The 17,876-nt window shown below is 36.7% G+C and overlaps 1 protein-coding gene and 1 long non-coding RNA gene across 4 annotated transcripts in view; one reads left to right on the top strand and one right to left on the bottom strand.

Moving 5' to 3' along the window:
- Positions 1–11: 11 nt before the first annotated feature.
- abcb9 (ATP-binding cassette, sub-family B (MDR/TAP), member 9) lies at positions 12–7,609 on the bottom strand. The gene is made up of 11 exons (XM_059550838.1): positions 6,568–7,609; positions 5,886–6,000; positions 5,640–5,770; positions 3,101–3,306; positions 2,699–2,896; positions 2,374–2,502; positions 2,097–2,285; positions 1,622–1,795; positions 1,314–1,473; positions 781–917; positions 12–688 (listed from the first exon to the last, which is right to left on the bottom strand). The coding sequence occupies exons 1-11, from the start codon at positions 7,196–7,198 to the stop codon at positions 380–382; spliced, it is 2,379 nt and encodes a 792-aa protein (XP_059406821.1). The 5' UTR covers positions 7,199–7,609; the 3' UTR covers positions 12–379.
- A 4,967-nt stretch (positions 7,610–12,576) lies between these two features.
- Positions 12,577–17,876, top strand: part of LOC132141380 (uncharacterized) — an 8,747-nt gene continuing 3,447 nt past the window's right edge. For 2 of the 3 annotated variants that reach the window (XR_009433892.1, XR_009433893.1), the window contains exons 1-3: positions 12,716–12,915; positions 13,012–13,121; positions 13,194–13,293. This is a non-coding gene — a long non-coding RNA (uncharacterized LOC132141380). The other variant, XR_009433894.1, reaches the window with a different exon arrangement.

The following is a 17,876-nucleotide window of genomic DNA, read 5'->3' as shown; positions in this document are numbered from 1 at the left end:
AATGAAATTCAATAAAAATAAATCTAAAACAAAAGATCTAAATATTAAGTAATACTATAAACTGCACACTATTAACTGTATTGGTAGTATATGGGACATTTAAAGAATGAAACAATTATTTGTCCATTAATTCATTTTATTTCCATAATTAAGTTGGCGATATGTTTGTACTATTTATGATATTTATATTTGAATATTTATTCTTAAAGCTTTATTCAGTGCACAACTCCTAGTAGTACTCTCCTAGTCAAGTAGTTACACACTGTTGGACATACACAATATGTAATATATCCCCAGATTTGAATAAATAAAATAAAATAAATATCTGTCTAGAATTAAGGACCTCTTACAATTAAGTGAAGCATATTTCAACTTTGTCTTAGTAGCGTGCTTCACACTCAGTGTCGCTACAGTCCTCTGTACTCTCCTTATCTCCCTCCTTCAGCTTCCATGCTGGGGCTGGCGATGGGTTGTGAACATCTGAATCTAGGTCAGTCCCCATGATCTGCCTCTGCACCAGCTTACAGTAGAGGCCTCCCCTGGCCATAAGTTCAGCATGTGGGCCCTGCTCTGCCACACAGCCTTTGTCGATCACTAGGATGTTATCTGCTCTCTCCACTGTGCTCAGTCTGTGGGCAATCACTAAAACCGTGTGTTCTCGCATCAAGTTGTTCAGAGCCTGCTGAACCTACAAACAAAGTAACGACACAAATGAAGTCTAATGCAAGACTGAAAATGAATGTTCACTAAAGCCACATCGTTTCAAAGTATGACGCTTACTATGTATTCACTTTCTGAATCCAGTGCACTTGTGGCTTCATCCAAAATAAGAATGCAAGGGTTTCTGATAAGAGCCCGAGCAATGGCAACTCTCTGTTTTTGCCCACCAGACAGCTGAGCACCCTTCTCTCCAACCCCTATAACAGAGGACAGAGCAGCAGGATGAATTCTGGTACAAAACAGATGTGTCAAATAATATAATATAATATAATATATCAAGCAATTATGCATTTGAATATCTATTGGCATTATTGCAATGCACAAAGCATTCACATAAAAAATGTATCAATTTAAATCCATTTTAGTATACATAGTCATAATATTAACAATATAATATTATTAGTTATATGATATTAATAAATGAATATCAAAATAAACAAAAGAAAAATATATAGTATAATTTACAACAATAAACACAATAATATAATATAATATAATATAATATAATATAATATAATATAATATAATATAATATAATATAATATAATATAATATAATATAATATAATATAATATAATATAATAATAACTAACCAGTTTCATAGCCTTTGGAGAGGCCTGTTATGAAGTCATGTGCATTGGCATTAATAGCAGCTCTAATGACTGGCTCCATGGAGGCTTCAGGTAAACCATAGGATATATTCATCTGAACAGTGCGGGCAAATAGAACAGGCTCCTGACTCACCAGTGCTACCTGTAAAAAAAAAAAAAATTATAAATAAAATAAAACATTTGCATTATCAGTAACTACTGCCTTCTTAAGACCGTAAAATGTATTACAAGCTTCACGACATAAGTCTTCTTAAATAATGTATCCAGGTCAGCCTCGGCATATATCCCACCTTAGAGTGATAGTATTTGTGCTGGTAGCTGTTCACAGGTCGGCCGTCCACTAGCACCTGGCCTTGCTGAGGAGCATAGAAGTTCTCCAGCAAGCACACACATGAGCTTTTTCCACCACCAGAGGGCCCTACCAGTGCAGTAACTTGCCCGGGGCGAAGACTGAAGGAAACATTCTGAGAAGAAAATGTGCATTTAGTTTTCTTCCTGTGTCTAAGAATTCTGTTACTGATTCACAAGCATATCAGTTTAAAAGAAAACAAACAAACGTAGCATTCAAAGGTACCTGCAATAAACTAATTGCAAGGCAACCACCATCAATACATCCTAGTAACATCAACCATAGCAACCCAGTTTAAGCTTTACACAGGGGCACAACTGTAATAAATTATCTTAGAAGTCTGGTTAGGTTATGGTGTTGAAATTTACTGTTAGTTTGTAACCTTTTATCTAAAGTCTACTTTCAGTGAAGAATACCTTTAATATATCCATCTCTGGCCGTGTTGGATACGCAAACGTCACATTTTTGAATTCCACCTGCCCTTCAAATGTCTCTGGAGCTTCTTGACCATCAAGGATATGTTTAGGTTTCCTGTCAATATATTCAAACACTTTCTCTGCAGCACCAACGCCTTGCATCAGACCTGTGTACACTGACGATATACTCTGTAAAAACAACAGAAAGTAAAACTTTGTGTTTTAGATTCATTGTATGAATATCACGCGCACACATATTAAAAGATAAACACCATACCTCCAGGGCCTCACCGAGCTCCAGCTCATAAATGATAAAGGATATAAGGGTCCCTCCACTCATCTGATTTGTCACCACTAGGTGGCCTCCATAAAACAGGATTGCTACTTGCAAGGCTAGCTCAGAGATCTAAAGATTAGAATCAAAAATTAGCATCGTTGTTCGGACTGACACTGCTGCTTTTTATTTTTTGGATCTACAAGATACTTCAAATGACCCAAAAGAGAAATTTTATCATGATATTGGAAAGAAAAATTTGATTTTATAAATGAGAATCGTGTTAGAACAAATATGGAAGGCTTCAAGATGCTTGCAAGATACCTACATAGCTGGACCACATGAAGCAGGCATAGGCAACTGCTTGTTTCTTATTAAGAACGAACATCTCCTGCAGTCGGCTGTAGTAAGAGTCTCCCTCCTGATCTTCATTTGCAAAACTTCGCACTGTTCTCATGGCTGATATTGTTTCCTCTGCCACTTTATTGGCCTGAGCCAGTGCTGTCTGAACTTCTTTGGTTAATTTCTGTTAAACATCAAAAATGTCTAATTTAAAAAATTTTATGTGGACATATTTTGTATCAGTGCATTAAAAATGCAATTATAATGTGCATTTGTGAAATCGAAAACAATATAGAGTATATGTTGCTATTAACTACAATGCACCATTTGTCATTGTTTTTTTTGTGTTTTTTTTTTCAAGCAATATATTTGCATATGCATAACTTGCCTTGTAATACTCTCCATACAGCATGGAGACCACAGCTATATATGGGAAACCCATGATGGTGACTACCGACAGTTTCCATGACATCCCAAACATGAATATGAAGATGCCCACAGCTTTCACAAAGCTGCGCAGGAACAGGTTGACATTTTGTGAGATGAGGTCGCTCACCTGAGTAGTGTCTGAAGTAAGTCTTGAGGTAATGTCACCTGTAAGGCAAACCATTGAGAGCTGAATAATTTATGTGGTCTCTACTTTCACCAGTCCAGAGAGGTCTTTGAAACAGTAAAGTTGATTTGCATTTCCCGAATGCCAACAAATAATAGCATTAAGGTATAAGATTTTAGGCTTTGGTTTCTCTCTAAATAAAACGGTGCATAATGACACACAGGAATGCACACCGGAATCAACACAATACATAATAGCAAAGAAGACAAATCCAATCAAAATCCAGTATGCAAAGAGATGTATGAAAGAAAACCAACCACACTTTAGTATGCAAATTTTATGGTGATGTATTTGCTGTTGGGTACAGTTTGAATGCTGACCATTCTATAAATGTAGGTCAAAGAGAGATTTTCAAATCTTTAATTGCTTAAAAAAAGAAACACACACACACACACACACACACACACACGTGTATATTGGTGCAATTGTTAAACCGTTAACTCATATTTATAATTTGTCTTTCAAAACAGGTGTATTCCCAAGCAAAATGAAAATTGCTAAAATCATTCCACTATATAAATCTGGAGTGAAAAATAAATTCACAAATTATAGGCCATTGTCTTTACTCTCTCAGTTCTCCAAAATATTAGAAAAATTGTATGTAATAAGATTGGATAATTTTATTGAGAAGCATGAATTATTGGTTGATAGTCAATATGGATTCAGGTCAAACAGATCTACATCAATGGCAATTATGGAGTTAATTGAAGACATTACCAGTGCTATAGATAACAAACAATATGCAGTGGGAGTATTTATTGATTTAAAAAAAGCTTTCGATACAATTGATCATAGTTTGTTAATCAATAAACTGGAAAAGTATGGTATTAGAGGAATTGCATTAGATTGGATGAAAAGTTACATAAGTAACAGACTACAATTTGTTCAAATGGGGGAGTTCAGATCAGATTGTTTGGGTATCACCTGTGGAGTACCACAGGGGTCAATATTGGGTCCAAAATTATTTATTATGTACATAAATGACATATGTAGTGTGACTAACCATCTAAAATTTGTGATTTTTGCTGATGATACTAATATTTTCTGTTCAGGGGAAAATCTGAAGCAGCTTTTGGAGGGGGTCACATCAGAAATTAATAAATAAAAAATATGGTTTGACTTAAATAAATTATCGTTAAATCTAGATAAAACCAAATTTATGCTTTTTGGTAATCGTAAAACTGACACACAAGTAAAAGTTATGATTAATAATGTTAAAATAGAAAGAGTCTATGAAAACAAATTTTTGGGTGTGATTCTTGATCATAAAATTTGTTGGAAACCACACATCAAATACGTTAGAACAAAAGTAGCGCAGAGTATTGGAGTAATGGGGAAAGCAAGGCATGTATTGAGTAAAAAAGCACTTTTTATTTTGTATTGTTCACTTGTGTTGCCTTATTTAAATTATTGTGTTGAAGTATGGGGTAACACCTACAAAACCACCTTACAAACATTAAGTACATTACAAAAAAGAGCTATTAGAATAGTAAACAAGGTAGGTTATCTTGAGCATACTAATTTACTATATTTAAAATTGCACACTTTGAAGTTTAAAGATCTCGTTAAACTTAAGACTGCTCAATTAATCTATAAAGCAATAAATAAACAGTTGCCTAAAAACATACAACAGTTATTTACAGATAGGATTGGGGGTTATAACTTGAGAGGGGATTTAAATTTGAGTCAACATAGGACTCGGACAAAACTCAAAAGTATGTGTGTTTCGATTTGTGGGGTGCTTTTGTGGAATTGTCTGAGCAGTTCAATCAAACAAAGTGTTAATATGTTGCAATTTAGAAAAAGGTACAAAAGTTTTATGCTTGATAAGTATAGAAATGGAGAGGGTGAATGATAATTCATTATGGTGGGAAAGAATGCTTGATAATGGTTTTTGTATATGCTTTTTTCTTCATCTTAATATTAAGATAACGCTTTATTTAATTTAGTATTTTTTTTTATGTATTATTTAAAATGTTATGTTAATTTTTCTTGTTAGATTGTGAATGGTTTGGGTAGTTACTGGGGGTAGTTTTTGATAAGCCTAGGGCTTCTAACTATCCCTTTTCGAACAGGTTGATTATTATATTATTTGTTATACATGTTTGTTTATGTATATGGATATTGCTTATGAATTGCTGTCATGTTTATTTTTTTGTAATTTTTTTATGAATTGTTCGAAATAAAGATTAATTCAATTCAATTCAATTCTATATATATATATATATTTACACACACACACACATATATAATAAAAGGATTTATAAGGATAAATATAAGAAAATAGAAGATATAAATGGAGCCATAACATTACCTGTATGGTTAGAATCGAAGAAGCCAATCTCCTGATGCATTAGTGATCTAAAGAGAAGGTTTCGAAGTCGAATGTTCAACCTGGCAAACGTAACAGAAAAGACACCCCCACGAAACCCAATGGCTATGGAGCTAAAAAAAAAAAAAAACACAAAGTACAATAAATGGTATTATATGATATGTAAATAAAAGAAATCAATCTCTACTGTATAAAAATTTAAGAAAAGTTAAATCCATAAGTGCTAACCTGACCAAAGCCAAAATAGAGAGAGTAATCAGTGATTTGGCAAAATGATCCATGCTTTTCTGGATAACTATGCCATCTATTGCTCGCCCCGTGTAATAAGGTATGAAAGTTTCACCTGTGGGGAGGAACATCCAATATTAGAGATGAGAACAAGTGTTGACACCAAAAACTGGAGTAATGGCTGCTGAAAATTAAACTTTGCCATCACAGGAATAAATTACAGCAATGACTTCAAAATAGAAACTGATATTTTAAATTGTAATAATATTTAACTATATTACTGTTTTGCTTTTATTTTTTATCAAACTGCATAAATGCAGCCTTGATGAGCATACGTTATTAAAAAAGAAAGCAAGTGTGTGTTTTGATTACTTACCAAAAAATTCTCTAAAACATTTAAATTTTCCATTCTAGTCCAAACTCTCAAAAGCTAGATTTACATTATACTTAAAATGCATTTCATATCACTTTACAAAGGTCTTATGCAGTAACAATCTTTACTGCATCATGTATCATATCAAAGTTAGTGTTCATTCTTAGTCCATTAAAAGCATTGTTGGTTATTGTGTTCACTAATGCTAACATATACAACCTTACTGTACATTTACACTATATTTCATGAGATTGTTTATTAGGAATGACTGCTGCAATATTTAAGTGATAACTGTGAGAGTCAACTTACACACAGCAGAGAGGAGAAGAAAGAAGAAAGCAATGGCCAGCAAACCAGAGTCCTTCTTACAGTACGACAAGAGACGGCCGATTGTGGCCCCTGAATGGGGAGGCTCTTTCCTTGATTTTCTGCTCTTCTTACTGGACTCATCTTCGGTCTCGATACCATCCACCAGCCTCTCTGTCTCCTCGCTGTCCTCTCTTTCAGATACAGAATTGGGAGTCTGTGACAGCAGCTTCCATGAGATCATGATGCCTATTGCTGCTGCACAAGTCCAGGAGAACAAACTTAGGAACCATGGATCGTACATCAGAGCTCCCTCCTCGGAAAGCATCAACAACTTGGCAAGAGCATAAGTCATGATTGTAAGGCATATAAGAGAAACCAACGTCCCCATGTTTGAAACCCTCTGTGGACCATCAGTCCTGTTATAGAACACCCCAATGGTGGCCCCGAAAAGAAGAGTGGCCCGTATGAGAACAGTTCCCCACAAATCCACAGTTGAGCAGTGTATGTCAAAGTCCTCTAATTCATCTGAAAGTATATGGAAACTTGATCCATGAACATACAAGATTGTGGTGACCACGATATCCACCAGAGTGAAAATCAGGTTGCCACTAATAATCAGAGCAACCCTCATTTTCCTACACCTGCTGAAGAGCCTTGAAGCTACTGAAATACAAATGCTCTCGGTAAACGTGAGCAGCAAGAATTCTACTTGGAAGGGATTTCTATAGGGCGAGTAAACATATTAAAGACACAGCAGCGTGAAACCAGACTGACAGGTCTGGTGTATTACTAAAAAGTGCGCGCCTGAAACAAAGTCTATGTGAATGTACTGCGTCTGTCAAGTTGGTTTGCTGGCCTTTCGCAGCTTAACACCCGGCACTATCATAGACAGACTCATTCAGTGGGACAGTACAGAATGTATTTTCCGTCCAAGAATCAGCTCCATTTCTTCTTATTCTATCCTTCGTAAATCAATATTCCCGGTACGACAACAAAACTTATCTTAATCCCAAAATTTCCAGGCAACATCCATCGCCTCTTCTTATCGGCGCGGCGCAATGACAGGAAGAGGGAAAGAATACAGTACTCAAGCCCCGCCTCCGTGACAGCGGACCAATCAGAAAGGACTCTGATAACGTCGTGGTGAAATACTGTACACAAGTATTTACATATTTTGAAGGAGAGGACGTGAGGACATTTTATTTCGACATTTTATATAGGCAAATTTTGAATGTGTATAATTGTTTGTATTTGCGCTACATATAAGTTACGAACTTAAAACCTAACATATAAAAGACCACCTAAATACTCATTTTTTAAAACGTGAATTTTATGTCATGCTTTACGAAGTACAGTTATTTTCATTCATTGACAAACATACTAAAGCACGTGCAAAATTTTTTTTATAATTAAGCACATGTATATTTTAGTTTACTATAATTATTAGTACAGTTGGCAGTAAACTTTAAGATTAACTAATTACATATCAGTTCGCACTATAATACAATTTCATTTAATTGTAAATAACATGCATTTAAGAATCTGAAAGTTACACCCATTCACCCAGCTACATCCAGGAATGGTGCATTCATAGGATTCCTACATTTGTTCATTTATTTTATGTTTATATACATATATATTTTTTTGATTAAAAAATGAACTAAAAAGTAACACTGTCTGTCCTTATAAATAAGAACAGTTGGGGCGTTGAATTCATTTTAATAAGCACTTGAATTTCTGTTGAACCATTGCAGTTAAAACCATTTTTTTACAGCTTCAATAGGTTAGTTTTATATATATATATATATATATATATATTGTAAATATACTGTATATATAGCAGAAATTTAACAAAAAAATGCAACATTTTATGAATTAGTAAATACAATTTTAAACCAGAACACAGCATTTCAACACTAAACGGTTTATTTCAGACATGTTGCCACTTGGCAGGCTGTCTAAATCATGACATGTAACAAGGTGAGGTCATCCTCATTGTGAAATATGCTGCAATCTGTGGTCACGTTCTTGCACCTTTGTTTCAGCCCTCGTTATTTCAAAGGCAAACAGGAAGTTGCGTGAGATGTCATATTGGCCACAGACTAACTGATTTTAACTGATTAACAAATTTATTTAATTTATTAAAAATGAAAAAAGTTCATTGTTGGATAGCATTTATCATCATTTAAAACATGATGGAGCAAAAAGTATTTATGAGATAAGGCCTGAAACTTCATAACTATTTATTGACATAGAACCTTAACCTTTCCTTTCCATACACATGAATGAATAGGTGATTAAGTAAACAATGAAGCAAAACTGCTGTTTGCAAATTCAGACTCCCTGCCAAAGACAGAAAAAAACTTTGGTGTTATATAATAATGATCTGGAGAAAAAGAAAAAAAACTCAACCAAGCAAAAAAACTCTCTTTAGGTGTTTAGTTCAATAACTAAACTAAAAACTAAGACCATCATCTGGGTCAATGAACGCCTTGAGGTGAAATACCATATTTTAATCTGCTACATTTTGTGCTGAAACAGAAAGTGTCTGCTTGACCTGCTCTCTGTGAACCACTCATTGCAGACGTCAAGTCTTCAAGCTGTAGCCTATGCAAATACACTTTGCAGATAGTGCTTTAAGAATAGTCAAACCAAAAACAGATTTTCAGTGCACATCAGAGTCTGTCAGAGGATATTCCAAGCCATTTTTCTTGTCTTCAGGTACATTCTGGACTGTGGTTAGGACTGTCTCTGCTGGAAAAGACAGGTAGAGGCTTTCCTTGAGCTTTTTTACGGAGTGCATTTCCTCTGTGCTGAACAATGGGTCGTTCACAGCGAGAGTGATGGAAGGCATACTTCTAGCCTTGCGCTTTGCCTTTTTCTTTTCTTGTCTGTACGCAAGATTCATATTTGTAACTACCTGTATAGACAAAAAGAACATTATAAAAAAAAATGGTGTGAAAAAAGTGTTTTTAGACATGCTTTTTGTTAGACATGTACCATAACTCAATATTTAAATGATCAATTAGTAAATAACTTTTTTGCTAAGAGATTTTTACTAAAACAAATGCTCAGACTTTACCATCTGTTTGATGTTATTCTGTTGCTCCTGCAAGGAGGAAAGAAAAGCATCTGTGACCTCTTCATTAAGGGTCTTTCCCTCCTGGTCCTGATAGCAACCAAGAGGATCAAACTGTGTTTTTAAGAAAAGAAAAGAAAAATAAATGGATTTATAATAGCAAATCAGTCAGTGTAACTTCTTTTTAATTTGTGTGCTGTGGGTGGGTTCGGCTGACAGTGGTCTGCATGTAGAATACCTCCACTGAGTCCACTCGCACCTCTTTGTAAGGATGATGGGCGCAATATGTGACATAACGCACATGAAAATATTCATAACAACTGTTATATCTAACCTTTTTCTTATTTATTGTGAAACTGAATGTGCAAAATAAACTTAGTGGGGGAAAATGAACTGACAGTTCTCAAACTCAAAGAACTGACAGAGACAGAAACTGACTATTTTACTATAACTCACACTAAAGTACAGCACAGCTAAATATGAAAGTGAAAAAAAGTGACATGACTTTCAGCCAAGTATGGTGACCCATACTCAGAATTCGTGGTCTGCATTTAACCCATCCAAAGTGTACACACAGAGCAGTGGGCAGCCATTCATGCTGCGGCGCCTGGGGAGCAGTTGGGGGTTCGGTGCCTTGCTCAAGGGCACCTAAGTCGTGGTATTGCCGGTCCGAGACTCGAACCCACAACCCTAGGATTAGGAGTCAAACTCTCTAACCACTAGGCCATTATTATAATGGGTTTTTTGGCAAGGATTGTGAAACTGACTTTAATTAAAGTTATAATATTTTTTCATGTTCTGTAACAGTTTAAGCCTACTGAAAGTTAAAAATAATGGCACAAATTTTAATGTAATGTTGAATGGCTTAATTTACAAATTCCCAGAGACAGCAGTATCAGTTTTTGTATTAATGATACTTCATTCATGCATTGCCTTCATTCAAACATACCATCTTCAATTAAAGAAGTGCTCCCTTTAGAGCCAAATGATGTAATGGGTGGAGTTGTGTTTAGCAACAGGGCAGTAAGGTTATGGTGGTTTTGGAGTGTAAACCTCCACCTATTATGTCCAGCGAGGGGAAGCTGGACATTAAGCTCCACCTACTGGCTCTCCTTTGTTTTGTTTCTACTTTCATTCAAAGATAGAGTGTGAAAATATATTTATGATTACAAATTCTTACATACATTAATCATGATTAACTACAGAAAAATGTCAAATTCAGTTTTTTTTTAAAAATTAAAAAAAAAATGCTGTTAAGATACAATTAATCACCTGTTTTGCATAAAAGATTAGTATTTTGACAGAAAACATTTTACCTCCTTACAGAAGTCAGTGCTTTGAGAGCAAAATATTGTCTTTGCAGGACCAAATCTAAGGGATGGGGCTGACATTTTAGCAAGTATATTTTATTTTTTTTTATTAATGGTGCAATATTATCTCACCTGCAAGTAGATGAGGAAATGCATCGCGCAACACAGAGACCATCTTTCTTTTGTACTGGAAAGGCCTCTACCCATTTACTGTAATAATCTGTAATAACAACAATGTGTGTATTCCCTCTATGTGCAGTGCCTGGGAATGGACCTGTTTTTGAAAAACACAAGTGAAGACATTTGGTTACGCCTTAGAAATGTGTCCTGCAAACAAATTAGACTTCTTAAAAGTCCCTTACAAACTTTTACCAATTATTTCAACGGCCAAAATGTCCCATGGACCATCCACCTTGATGGGTCGTACCGTTCTAACCAAGTTTTTATTCCGCTCTGCGTGTTGACACGTTTCACACACCTTAATCTGAAATAGATGAAACGGTGATTTTCAGTTGAAGGTGTGAACAAAAACATGACCGTATCCATTCCTAAAAGAGTCAGATTAATGACATCCACTGCATACCCAATCCACAACATCCTTGACAATGCCAAGCCAGTAGTATTTACTCTGAATCCTGTGAAAGGTCTTCTTCTGTCCCAGGTGAGGTCCAGTGTCATTGAAGTGACACTCCAGGAATATCTGTCTCTTCCGCTCTGCCTTAATCACTACTTCTCGCTTTTCTTCTTTCTTTGGTCCAACATAATACAATCGACCATCTGTGGATAGAGAAAGATTAAAAATAACAAAACAAGAAGATTAGCTAACCCACTAAATATGTTTTGCATTGGATATGTTGCCTTTGAAAGCAGTTTTACATACTAAAATAGACTGGATTTGAGGGGGACAAGCATTTCAAACATTAGGAGGAAATATAGTTTTTTTTGTTGTTTTTTTACTTGAAAATTGTCTAATTATAATTATAAAGTGCATACTGATAAACATATATAGAGAGATGGTTTTTATATAGCCTGTCAAAGTTAACATGTTAAATTGAGAAATAATTGCCTTCTGTCTTTGTTTTACAGGAAGTACTGCAAACCATTGAAAGCATCCAAGATTGCGGAAATTTCTTAAAATGATAAAGAATGTAACATATACAAGATTTGTTCTCACCGTCAATCATACATTTCTGAGCATATCTTTTGAGATTTTTCTTGCGAATAGGATTCATGGATTGAGGATATCAGCCCTCGGCAACAAACGTGTAAATGTCCCCCAGTCTGTTTGAGCTGCACTCCACGACCTCCTCTTCTGCCACGGCCAACGAGTCCACACTCAACATTCTGCTGCCAAAATACGGTCCCAGGCTTTAAATACATAACAGAAGGCACAGCTATATAATCATCCCATTTTAAATTTATAAATAAAGGCGCACCAAACAAAGGGGACAATTACAACTCGACTCTTGCCTTGAACTTGCACACTCACACACAATAAAAAAACAGTCAGACGGAAGGAATTAAGTGACGTACCAGGATGTAAACATTACCATCGCTCTTTTTAGATAGGAATTCATGCAAGATACGTCTCGAATAATTGTACTTATATACATAGAAAAATATAGCATTATTAAACCAGATTATTTAAATTAGTTATTCATTTTATCGACGCTGTTTGTTCCTTTACGGACATATTTCTGGTTGTTCCAAAACATTCAGTCTGTGGGCGGAGCTCGTGTCGAAACGTGTTCTCGTATGTATAAATAGCTTTTACACCTGTATAAATATATAAGAGTATGTGGTGTGGTTATTAATATAAAGTCGTGGGATATATAGTCAAATGTATGTAATATATATATTAAATACTTCGCCATTTCCTTCTGAACACCTGTGACATTTAAGATCCTCAGATCAATGGGTTGCGTGTCTGAATCTCAGTTCAGAGATGTGCTTGGAAAGGTGAGTGAGCTCTGGAGCAGAAATCACCCCTGTCATAACGATGGAGATCCAGGCTGTAAGAGGGAGGTTATTTATTATTCAGTTGTGTATTTATAGATGCATGCCGAAATCGACGCCAGAGTGATAAACTGAAATCAGCAGAGAGAGCAGCTACTACCATTAGGGAGATCGATGCACCACTACATCAACATGTTTATCATCTGCAGGTATTTATATTCAGTAGTCTAAGATTGAAACTCGTTTACTGCTATACCACAGTAGCATCTATCCTTTGCAAGGAGTCATTCCTGGCCCCAGAGTTTTTACAGTTGGTAAAATACTGTATTTCAAGTGATGCAACCATGAAAGGACTAATGAAACTCATCCAAACAGAGGCAGGTGAGCTGCTTCTTTACTCAGTTTTCAGTTGAAATCTGTTGACTGCCAAATTACAGAAGAAACTCTACGGTGGGGAACTTGTTCTTTGGTGACATGAGACAGGTGCTGTGAGTTAAAATTCATAATAGAGCTTGAAATTTATGTGATGTTATGAAAACAACTTTTGAGAATTCCTAGACAATTTTTTTGTCCTGTTAAACTTATATTAATAACTCTTCATATCTCAATATTCAAGTTTCATCAAAATGTATACAGACACACCTGGGGCCTCATTTATAAAGCGTGCGTACGCACAAAACGGGGCTGGAAACGTACGTACGCCAGTTCCCACGCAAAGGTTGTGATCTATAAAAAACAAACTTGACGGGAGAATGTGCGCACCTTTAAGCAAACTTTGAGCCGTGCGTACGCACATTCTGGAGACAAAGGGAATTGGCGACACCGATGGTGAGGTCGTGAACTGAAGTTAGATTGTAGAAAATAAATGTGAGAAGAACGATTATAAGAATGAATGACATTTAATTTTCACTCCATTTCATACGTTATATCCACATTATCATGAAGATTAAACCCAACAGTGTTATTTGTGCCGATTGTTTTAGGCTATATACATCTAGTAAAATCCAAACGTAATTCAAAATGTATTAAAAGTAAAATAAAATAATAATCAGCGCTGCCTTACAGTCACATTGTCCACAACGGGAGCACAGGAGGACATGGCGCGATACATGTGATAGCCTACAGAATAGCATGAAATACCCTTTTATTAGAGAACTGCAGAACACAGTGTAAAAAGGAAATATTTTCCTTAATGTACATAGCCTATATCATAAAATGTCAAAGTCTGCAAATACAGTCATGAAGCACAATCGCTACTCATCATCGGTCCTAACTATTACGGTGTTCATTACAAAACCGTCAAGAAGCATGTGTTCACTATAACATTTTCGTCTTAAATTTTCGCCCACAAATTAATTAAGTGATTTTGTCAAGGTGTTAACGATCAGTCTATTTGCTAGAAACATATAAATTCTCCGGTGACCCGGGTATGTAATGCTTCATGATGGCACTCCTGGCACTGTTGGAGGATTACGCTAATGGCAGAATAAGGAGAGAACGAGTTTTCAGGGACCATGATGATTTCCTGGCCCATGATGATGACTGGCTAATAAGCCGATTTAGATTCCCTAGAGCTGTGCTCTTGGATCTATGTGCTGAATTGGGTCCAGTATTAGAGAGGGCAACACGCCGGAACCATGCCATCCCAGTCCAAATACAAGTCCTCACCACTCTGGGGTTCTTGGCAACCGGCTGTTTCCAGCGGGAATTGGCAGACAGGTAAATTAATAATATAAAAAAACTATAAGTAATCCTCAAATTTGTCTCTAAGACCTTTTTGTATATGAAATAATTCTATTGGAATCTATCATCTCACCCTATAGGTCTGGTATATCATAGCCGTCCCTGAGTGCCATAATATCTGTCGTTTTAAATGGTATACTTAATATGGTTAGTCGATACATCAGGTTCCCCTACACTGTGCGAGAACAGGCCGAAATTAAAACGCAATTTGCAGCAATGTCTGGTTTCCCAAATGTAATCGGCGCAATTGACTGCACTCATGTTGCTATAAGGGCACCATCTGAAAATGAATTTGCTTATGTTAATAGAAAGCATGTGCATTCTATTAATGTGCAAATCATATGTGACTCCAACATGACCCTCACAAACATTGTGGCACGCTGGCCTGGTTCAACACATGATTCCTTTATCTTGACACATAGCAGTGTAGGGAACAGACTAAATGCAGGCGCAGTACGTGATGGCTGGCTTCTTGGTGAGTTTAACAATATTAAAAAGTAGAAACTGTAACAATTTTGTTTTTAATATAATTATAACCTGCAGGCGACAGTGGCTACCCCCTGAGACGCTGGCTCCTCACCCCATTTTTAAACCCGCAGAGCGCAGAGGAAACTCATTATAACGAGGTCCACTCTCGTGCCCGCGCAGTTGTGGAGCGTGCCATCGGCATCCTGAAATGCAGATGGCGTGCTCTGGATGCCTCGGGTGGCAGACTTTTATACCATCCAGCAAAAGTGTGCAAGATTGTCAGGGCGTGTGGTGTTTTGCACAATATAGCACTGAGAAACGGTATTCCTCTCCCTCCTGATCTCCCTCTACCCCAGCATTACGACCCCGAGCCACAGCCCCCTGGCCGACAAGAGGGATATCAACAAGGTGCAAGAATCCGTGAGGATGTCATGCGGCGTTTGTAAAGAAAGACAAAACTCAAGGTTCATGTTTTAACTGCATCTTTTAATGATTGTGCAATTTCTTGCATCACTTCTCTCATCTGCCGTAGCTCATCTGCAACCCTGTTGACAGCGTTTATTGTCTCTCGCTGTAACTGCAGGACTGCGTCAGTGAGTACCCGACCACTTTTGGACGTGCCAGACGCAGAAGGGGCACTGCTTTGAGCCGGACGCTGTGCATCTGCATCTGAGAACCCCTCACCCTGAACCTCCTGTTCATTTACAGCTTCAGACTCCGGAAGGACTGGAGGACAAACAATTGGCAACATTTATCCATTTATCACCCCACACACTCAAATGTACAGCGTTAATGATTAAAAATCGGTTTAACCTTGCTCCTTTGTGGTTTCAGTCACGTCAGTGTCTCCCTCCTTTTCCGACACAATACCACACACGCTGACCTCCCCAATTATAGCCGCGATTTTGCTGTCCACTGATGTGAGATCAGCTGTACATGGGCCCCCACCAGTTGCAGCCACGCTCTGGCGGTGGGAGGACAGTTTTCTCTTTGCCTCCACCTTGAATGAATGAGAATCTTTATTTCACATATTTTGCATACTGTAAGCACATGTAAATAAAACTTTTTGAAAATCAATATTGCTATTTATATAGGTATATAGCCTAATAAAACACAAATGTAATATGTTGGTAAAAAAAAAAATTTGTATACCTTCAGGTCGGACCATTTTTTCTTTAATTCTGCAACTGTCCGTTCTGTCCCACTGACACAATTGACGGCAGAAGCAATACTTTGCCACTCGCACTGCTTCTTTTTATTAGTGACCCCACTGCTGTGGCCACCAAATAACACAGTTTTCCGAGCCTCCACCTCCCCTACAAGTGTTTCAATCTCAGTATCTGAGAAATTACTTTTTTTTCCTCTTTTCTCACCTGTCGCCATTATTAAAATTAGGCTAACAGAAATGCACGTTTTCACTTTCTTGGATTAATTAATTGGCGGGTCGCATGCCAGTTTTCCAGGTATATATGGGATTCCACTCTCATTTACATGCTGATCAGCAATCATGAGGTGATTTGCATTGACTATTTATGGTTAAAAATGGGCGTGTACAGGGCGGGATATGAGGCTGGTTCACGTACGCACATCTGCGGGTGATCTGTGATTTATAAAGGGAACATTGCTTACAGGTGTGCGTACGCACGGTTTTATAAATCGGAATATTTTTTGGCGTACGCCATTTTTGGCTTTTGGGCGCACGTAAACTTTTAGTAAAGATCCTACGCATAGTTTTATAAATGAGACCCCTGGTCTGTCAAAATTAACCTGCAAGTATATATATATATTTTTTCATATCTTCAGGTTTTTGCATCAAAGTGACTATATATTGGGTAGAAAAAAATGCTCAATACAACTTACAATATATATAGAAATCATTTGCTGTGGCTTTATGTGCAGTGAAAATATAAATGTCAGTTATTTACTTTTGGAAACCACATGCCTAATATCATGCCTAATGATTTTTACATGCAAATCACTTATTTAGTTTTATTTATTATTTTAGAAGAGGGGGGGTCCTTAATAATCGGATTTAACGTATAATCTTCTGCTTACAATGTCGAATAAAATGAAATAATATCACATTCACCATTCATCTCCCCTAAAACACTTAAAGCAAACACTTTCTTCAAGAAGAGATTTTATTTCATGATTGTACATCATTTTAGTTTACTTTACAAAGACATTCACATTTTTGGATGAAACAGTGGGCAGCACAAGCAAAATTGTATTTACAGTCAGTGTCCTGATCATGTGCGTTTGTTTTCGGTGCCTCTGAGTGAGACGGAGTGTGTGGAAGTGGAGCATCACGTAACTGAAGCTCTGCTTCACAGAGGCCAGCACATGCAAGGAGCTCTGCCCATCTCCTCAGGCACACGCTGGAACCTGATCATATGAATGCAAGCTTCACATGAGAGGAACGAACTCTGCCCTATGTGTGGTAAGAGACCCACACTAGTGGAGAGTGACAGATTCAGTGATGGCTTCAGCATGGAGCCTGACGATACTAGTAACAATGTTCTTTAACATGATGTTGTTCAGTCCATATGGGAGATCATTTATGAGTCTAATTCATGGTGCTTTGCTCAATGAGTCAGCAATCCAGAAAAAAATATTTTGGTGCCCTCTTTATAATCAGTACTAAAGGTATAGGAGTTGATTTATGTTATTGGGTAGTTTTGAGTGTAAATGACCTGATTAAATATTTAATTTGTTGTAAATGTATTGGTTTTTAACCTGCTATTGATGTTAGT

Source organism: Carassius carassius, chromosome 5 (assembly GCF_963082965.1).
Source record: "Carassius carassius chromosome 5, fCarCar2.1, whole genome shotgun sequence".
NCBI lineage: Eukaryota > Metazoa > Chordata > Actinopteri > Cypriniformes > Cyprinidae > Carassius > Carassius carassius.
This window is presented reverse-complemented; position numbering and strand designations above follow the sequence as displayed.